This window comes from Cebus imitator, unplaced genomic scaffold (genome assembly GCF_001604975.1).
Source record: "Cebus imitator isolate Cc_AM_T3 unplaced genomic scaffold, Cebus_imitator-1.0 Scaffold110, whole genome shotgun sequence".
NCBI lineage: Eukaryota > Metazoa > Chordata > Mammalia > Primates > Cebidae > Cebus > Cebus imitator.
The window spans coordinates 1,940,317-1,948,782 of record NW_016107425.1 but is presented as its reverse complement, the minus strand read 5'-3'; the positions used below and the strand labels follow the sequence as shown (position 1 = coordinate 1,948,782).

The 8,466-nt window shown below is 34.0% G+C and overlaps 2 protein-coding genes across 2 annotated transcripts in view; one reads left to right on the top strand and one right to left on the bottom strand.

Moving 5' to 3' along the window:
* SLC25A12 (solute carrier family 25 member 12) overlaps window positions 1-8,466 on the top strand; it is a 229,436-nt gene that overhangs the window by 44,270 nt on the left and 176,700 nt on the right. The window lies entirely within an intron of this gene.
* Window positions 1-8,466, bottom strand: part of HAT1 (histone acetyltransferase 1) — a 74,145-nt gene that overhangs the window by 25,672 nt on the left and 40,007 nt on the right. Inside the window, exons 5-8 of the mRNA XM_017538217.2 lie at window positions 3,643-3,822; window positions 3,262-3,383; window positions 2,657-2,761; window positions 2,224-2,330 (exon numbers count right to left, since the gene is read on the bottom strand). Coding sequence (XP_017393706.1) covers window positions 2,224-2,330; window positions 2,657-2,761; window positions 3,262-3,383; window positions 3,643-3,822 — 514 coding nt within the window. The remainder of the gene's footprint in view (window positions 1-2,223; window positions 2,331-2,656; window positions 2,762-3,261; window positions 3,384-3,642; window positions 3,823-8,466) is intronic.

The window sequence follows — 8,466 nt, the reverse complement described above, 5'->3', positions numbered from 1 at the left end:
CCCAGAATTGATTTCTATGGCCAAATGCAACTCCTTTCAGAAGTCCAGAGGAAACAAATAACTGATTCTATTTATAAAGTTATACAACTGAGATGTATTCAAATGCTGTATATCTTAAGAGAATGACATCCTCAAAAGGCGGATGATATATAAGGAATTGTCTGCCAGTACTCTGCCTTAAAATTCAGTGCAAAAAAAATGAAAATGGTTGGTAATTATACCACAAACAACTATCCATCAGATGTAATCAACTCAGGCCATCTACATGAAGTTTCATTTATTATTAGATCTAGCTATATGCCAAGTAAGCAAAAGGTCAGTTCAATATAAAAAAGATTCTGGATTGCAAAGGGAGATCAAGAGCCTGCAAAAGACCCACAAAGCTAAAAAACACACAGAATAATGGAGAGACAGGCAACTAAATGACAGAAGAGTAGAAAAAATCTCCAATTTATTTTGTTTTTTTAAGGACTAGGTATGGAAATCTAGGAGAAATAAATATTTTAATGAGAACAGCTGATAAGGCATTTTTAGTATTTTTAAATGCTGAGAAATGTTAATGCTGAAAATAAAGGCCAATACCCAGTTGTCAAATTCAGAAGTCCTTTAGCATGTTTAGTCTTTTCTTTTTAGAGACTTCAGTTTCTAATGAATAACACCAATGAATAAAGGCTACCATTATTGATGACTCTTCACTGAGACTGAAGAAATAAAATTCTTTATCTGCTAATTGGTGCTAAGTATCAAGGACTTTATTGGTTGGAGTAGACAGAAGAAAGTGGTTAAGAGGCTTCAGAGAAACAACTCCTGCTGGCACATTACCCACTAGAGGAGACAAAGACTACTTATGTGAACTCCACATTAAAATCGCCAAAAATGTTCCTTCATGTAACACCAAGTCTACACTCTGTAAGTTAATAAAAGCTAAACAATTTTCAGCTCAACTGAAAGAAGGGACATAGTCTGTATTATGTTTCTACAATTTTATAAGTCACTAAGCTAATGAAGTTGTCATTTAAACAATTTGTAACTTTGTTATAAACTAAGTTTAGTAACTACTTATATCTCCTGAGTTTCCAGCCCATTTAACAGTAGCAGGAAAGTCAGATGAAAAGATAATTCACCTCTATAAATGTGGAACTCCCTTTTGAAAACAACATGCTTTCCCCCTCCACTTTATTATTCTACAGATCAATGTTTTGAAGCAACTTCAATTTTATTTACCATGGATTACTAGTCTGTCTAAAAAAGGAAGAAACAATCTGCTTACTACCCTGTTTATGTAGCTGTTGGTCTCACATTCAGTTTTTTGGGTTTTTTTTTTTTTTTTTTTCATGGGGGGGGGGATGGGAGGTAGCGTCTTTAAACAAAAGTACATGTTAAATATTATATATAATATTTATAATATTATATATAATATATATAATTTGCATGTAACTATCTGGTAAAGTATTTTTCATGAAAAGAAAAAGGTACCTTTCAGTTTAGTCAGCAGTTTTATGAACAAATTTGGAAGTTAGAAAATAACAAAACAAAAATGTTCCTTGGGTCACTTTGTTTTTTGGTGGCTCACACTTTAACATACTATCATCTGAAACTCCATCTAAAAATGCCTTCTCCTTTTAAAGAGTCCAGTCGAGTTAAGTTGTCTTTCCTTCTCCTAAGCATTCTATCCATAATACTACTTATATGGCTAATCCATACTGAAAGACATTTCCCAAACAAATAGACCTACATTTCACCTTATCTACTACTGATGTGAGGGCATGCATTTTAGGAATATAAAAGACACCCTTTAGAAAATGTGGGTTCTATTCACCAAGTATTTACATTGTCTTTTTTTTCTCAGTAAAGTTTAGAATATTCTGCCCCTTCATGTAAATTAAAGCACAGGTTGCCTCTAAATAATGCAACTGTTTGCCAAATAAAGGGAACAAGTAAGTTATACCATACTTTCAATGTATTTATGCCTGACCAAGATTTTCCCGTATATATTCAGCTCATTATCTTCAATTTGTTCCATTAAGCACTTTACAGTTAGGGATGTAACCCAATCCCCACAAAGGTTTATGATCCAAAACATAAACTTAAGCCATCTTTAGATAGTTCCAAAAGCACCCTAGAAAAATGCTGCTGTTTAAAATAGGTATTTCTGACAAAAATAAATCAGTAAGAAGAGATTTTTAGAAAGGCTCTTTTAGTGACAAATCAAATTTTACATACCTGTAATATCAAGAACTGTAGGAAATTCAGTGTAGTATCTATGAACTGTTTCAAGAAGTTGAGCACCATGGCCTTGACCTTGAAATGGAGTCAAAATCAGCATCTGACTACAGTAAAGAAATTATTTTAAAATTAAAATGTCATAACACGACAAGTTTAAAACTTACAAATCACTATACTATTACAAACATTTTAAAGTTTGTGTGATCTTTTTTCAATCTACCTTTGAGATATCCAAAAATTATCGAGATACTCAAAATTAGTTTAATCTTCTACTGTTTCAAAGGGAACAATGAAATAAATCAGTACATAGCCAATGAATAATAGTGATTTTTTTTTTAAACAAATCAACACTATTATAACAAGTATTGGAAACTTCAGCAGTTCCTTCTTCTGAAATAAAAGACAAGGCACGTGTTATACTGCCAATTACCTTACACGTGGCCGGGTTTTGTCTGGGTATACATAGTAATTATAGACTGTCATGTAGCCTACGGTCGCAAAGAGCGTAGCTCCATCCTTATTATACTTCTCAAATCTGCAGATAAAACAGAAAGCCAAGCAGGTCAATTACAGTCGCGCTCCCATGCAGTGTCCATTTTCTTTTCCATTCTCTGACTGAATTTTCAGTGTCAGCAAGCTACTCTGTGAGGGCCCAATGGGTACACCTGCTATGTTCTGAATGTACAATTCACTTAATTGGTGTGCAGCAACTTGGATAAATCAGACCTCTTTACATCACTTCAGTGCACTTGCCTATTATAAAGATGAATAGGTGGCAAGTAAAAGAAAACACAGGCAAAGCTCATTTTACTGTTTAAGCCTACATTCAGGGCCCTAACGGACAACAGCATTTAATTCAGCTCTATTCTCAAGGTCTCCCAAAGCATAATGAAGGAAAACTCAAGCCTCATAAACAATAGTTTTTCTTTCCTGGGAAAAATATCATTATACTGTCCCAATAATTGGGCTGCCACAATTAAAATGCTGGCTTTGTGGAGGTAATAAGGTCTACTGTTGCTTTAGAACTGTACTTACACTAGAAAGTAGTGCCATCTTTCATCATCCACGTCAATAAAGCTAGCAGTTTCAATAAACCACATCAAAAAGGTCTGAAGCCTTTCATGATATTCTCGAAAGCCTCTACATGTCATGTCAGCCTAGGGAAAAAGCCAGCAAAAGTCAGGTGAAACTCATCACAAAGGTAAGTGAAAGTCTGCAGAACACTAAATTATCCTGTGGGAAAATGTTTAGAAGTCTCAGATTAAGATGTGGACACACAAAACAGATCTGTGTTTATAATGCTGATAAAAACTTGTTTACTGCAGTTAGAATAAATCACTGAAAATAACAAAATTACATGCAGGTTTCAGACAAATAGAATAACTTTACTCAAGAAATATTTAGATTTATCTTTACCTTATATATCTGAAAGGTAAAGTTTTCTCCTCCTGTTGGACTGAGAACTGAGTAGGTATGAAGTAAGGTTCCAAATGGCTTGAAATCAACTTCCTTTTCCAGTAAAGAAAGAAAATCATTCGTATTTGTACAAAATCCAGGTGGAATGATTTGTCTAATTTTGCCCTCAACATCATCTGCCTAAAGAATAGAGGATATAAAAAATTAATAACAAATTCTACTTTTGAATATGGTTAATTTCTTTAAAATTGACAAAACCAATACAAATTACAAAACTTTGGTTGAAAACTAAAGACGCAAACACACACTGAACTGGAAAAGGATGAGCTTCTTGTGCACAAACTAGCATCACACAAAACTGAGATGAGCATAACATAAAAGTAAGAGAAGGCAGGTGGGCAAGTAGCCTGATACCAAGTACAATAATAAAGGTGATGCTATTGACGTTTCCGTTATGTAGAAAATGCTGACTATATCCCTTCATGACAATCTGAACTGGCCAAGGAAAAAGGTTGCTTATTATCTTATGTGTCAAAGAAATCATATTATCCAAGACATGAAAAGATCACCAGCAGTAGTGAGGTGAGGCTAGAGTCTGACCAAATAGCAATCTCACAATGCACAAGTACATGAGTCACAATTCCCTCACATGCCAAACTCGAACTAAGATGATAATTTTAAAATATACCTACTTAGAAAATAACATAAATTATAGGAATAGATATCATTCTTTCATCCTTAGAATGTGATACAATTCTTATAGACCTGGATTTGTGACAGTAAAAAAGAGTCAAGACTGGACAACAAAACTAAACTCAGAGATTAAAATTACCCTTGTTAAACAACCTCGATCAACGTTATCAGCTGAGCAGACTTCATAATCCTTTTCAAAATCCCAAAAGACCACTTGATTGAATACATTTACTACTTCTCTTTAACCATGAATATTTGATGAAGTCTTACAATAAAGTATTGCTGCTTCTCACCAGGCAATAAAACTTAATGAATTGGTCTCAACTTAACAAAACCGTATCCTTCAATACAGTCCCTAAAAGCCTGACATTACATTCAACAAAATGAGCCTGTATTCTATTCAAACTTTTTTCTGAACAATGAGGCCAGGTTTTTACTTAATGGAGTTTGCCGTGAGTTCAGCTGTAATGTTTGTATTGTATCTATTTCCACAAGGACTGACACAAGAACACTTTGTGTTAACTTACTAAGCAGCTCTTTCATACCGTTTACATGCATGATGGGTATTAGTTCTAAACCAAGACCCTTGCTACTTAGCATTCAAAACAGGGAAATTAAGATGCTTAGGACAAAATACACTACAAAAGGCTAATACAACATGCTACTAATTCCTGTCCTTTCAACCATCTTTTAACTAAGTAGAAGCAATGCACCTGCAGATGAATAGTACTTTATTATGATTCAGTTACATTTTAGGATAGAGAACCAGGGATGAAGTTTATCACAAACAAGTTTCATTTTCAATGCTCTGGTGCCACCAACATTTATATATAATTTGTTTATAGCTATAAAAAAGAGCTATTATTTAAAATATACCTCTTCAGCATTTTGCTCAACAGTTTATTTCTAATATGTACATCAGTCCTTGCAACTCATTCACACTCTAGATCAAACAAACTGCATTTCATAAAACTGTTTTTGCTTATTTTTAAAGTACTATTTGATAAATATTTTTCCTTGAAATTGCTAGCTAATGTGAAGAGGCCATCTTAAGCATATTTTATAGAATCAGTGCAATTTCAACAACTACTAAGGAATCTGTCATAATGAGGGATGGTTGTAATAGGTGTGTTGTGTGGCAATTAAAATCCAAAGCAACGATGAGTAAAGCAGTATAGTATAATGTTAGTTCAGGTGTTTAAAACGTCAAGAAAAACTACTTTTAAACAAAGATATTTATAATCCATCAGTTTAAAAATCATTTTAAGATTTTCATAGTATGTATAATTTTAACTTAAAAACTTTCCTTATGTCCTGTCTTTCAACAAGGCATTGCAAATCTCTTTACACATCTTGTATCAAATCTACTTCAAAGATTTCTCAGAAACTCTAAGTTTCAAATAGCACTTTTGGTAGAGGGCAGAACAACCAAAAGGTCTGAGCCCGACAAAGTTGAAAAAAAGTTGGTTAGTTTTCAGCCTTCAAAGGATACCTATTTACTGTAATACATATCTTCAAATAAAATATTTTGCTTTGTGTAAGTTTACACATTAAGAATTTTTTCAGGGAAAAGGGGCAATTTTAAAGCAAGGAATCTTTATATATTTATATACATATAAGTATTTATGTACATATATAAATATGTATCTGATAGTCTTACATAAAATATACAACTTAAAACCAAATAGCTCTTCAACCTAGAATTTAGAACTTTGCTTCACTAAAGGGAAAATGTCTTCATTTCTCTATTAAATGGATTCTGCTTTAAGACAAAAAATCCTGACTACCATGTCATAGAGATCTGTAGCCTTTTCTCAAATATACAATTTACTTCAATTTAAAATATTCGTTTTTCACTTTGGATTACTGATCAGATAATAAAATCAGCACAAGAGCAAAACCCCATTTAATCACTGTTAACTGAATAGTGTTAAAAATGAATAGAAACTTTTTAGTTCCAATGTTGGTGGTTAAAACTTGAGAATCTATTTCTGAAGATCACTGAAAAATTCTCTGGTCTTCCAGAACATTATTCTAAACTTCAATTAAAATTACATAGAAGTACAGAAAGGGTAAGAAATTTAGCTGACTAGACAGACCAGGGAACTAGAATTTAAAAAAAATAACAACGACAACAACAAAAAAAACAGGCTGGGCATGGTGGCTCACACCTATAAGGGAGGCCAAGATGGGTGCATCACCTGAGGTCAGGAGTTTGAGACCAGCCTGGCCAACATGGTGAAACCCTCTCTCTACTAAAAAATACAAAAATTAGCCAGGTGTGGTAGCATGCATCTGTAATCACAGCTACTTGGGAAGCTGGGGCAGGAGAATCACTTAAACCTGGGAGGTGGAGGTTGTAGTGAGCCAAGATCACACCACTGCACTCCAGCCTGGGTGACAGAGCAAGACTCTGTCTCAAAAAAAGAAACCAGAATACAAGCTGATGTTTAATTAACAAAGACATCTCTTAGGAACAGTTTCCCAACACCTGGCAATTTCTTTTTAAAAAGGAAAGTGTAAAAGTGACTATTCTAAGGTCTTCTAGTAGGTGGGTCATAATAAAATATTTTTAGATTGTATACTCTTTATGGTCATTTCAAGTTCCAATGTTCTGTACTTTATTACACATGAACATGTTCATATGGAGCAATTTTTGCACTTCTTCATTATTGAATAAAGTGATATGCCTGATAATTACTAATCTATTTTTTTTATAAATGTTTACATTTGTATTTATACACATTTGAAAACCCAATATTAAGCAGCACCATTTGTCTAAATTGGTGTAGTTATTTTTGAGATTGCCATTAAAGGCATGTTAAGTGGTAACATGCAGTTCTTTACTTGACTAAAGTGGCACACAGGCTTAACTATAATTCTAAGAATACCTAAAATATGCTATAAAAACAAGCAAAGGAAATTCTGTATCTACTTAAATTTCTCAATCTCATGTTCTCTGATAATATTTAAGCTTTAACTATAGAATGTATTGTTGGAGAAATTTAAAGTGTCAACTTTTTCACTAATGAAAAAACATAGGTCATATGATGCTCATTTACACTGCATTAGTATTTTGCTACTTGAACAAGATAAACTTTTAAAGCTCTTTATGATATTTCATAAAAAGAATTACTTATCAAGAGTACTGTCACAATTTGAAATTTTACTAGTCTACCAAAGATTTTTTCATTTCCTCAAGATGAAATTTCTGGAATTATGTAGGATTTTCCTAGAAAGAGGCCAAACACTCCATAAAAATTTTTAAGTCTGCTCTCTTTGACCTTGAATGGGGAAAAAAAAAAATCTTCTCTCATCTACTCTCAAATTCAATCCAATTAGTGAGACACTAGGATAAAATGACTGAAATTCACAGTTAACAAAAACTTTATCCGTATATTTCAACTTCCTATACCAAACCTTTCCCAGAAACGCTAGCAATTAGCAAGACAACAATCTTAGTTACACACCATTTCACAAAAAAGCAATGAAATTGCTTTGGTGTGTAACTAAACACACCAAGAGAAGGCAGAAGGTTTTTGTTTTTAAGGCAGAATCTTGCTGTCACCTAGGCTGGAATGCAGTGCTATAACCATAGTTTACTGCAGCCCTTGAACTCCTGGACTCAAGAAATACTACTGCCTCAGCCTTCCAAGTAGCTACGACTACAGGAGCATGCCATCATGCCCACCTTTTTTTTACCCCCTAAAGATGGAGTCTTGCTCTGTCACCCAAACTGGAGTGCAGTGGCATGATCTCAGCTCACTGCAACCTCTATCTCCCAGATTCAAGCGATTCTCCTGTCTCAGCCTCCCAAATAGCTAGGACCACAAGAGCATGCCACAACACCTGGCTAATTTTTGTATTTTTAATAGAGATGGGGTTTCACCATGTTCACCAGGCTAATCTCGAACTTCTGACTTTAAGTTATCTGCCCACCTCAGCCTCTCAAAGTGCTGGGATTACAGGCTTCAGCCACCATGCCCAGCACCCCCTACTCTGCCTTTTTTTTTTTAAAAAAAAAAAAAAAAAAAAAAGAGACAGGGTCTTATTATGTTAGCGAGGCTGATCTCAAATTCCTGACCTCAAATGATCCTCCTGAGTCAGCCTACAGAGTATCTGGCATTACAA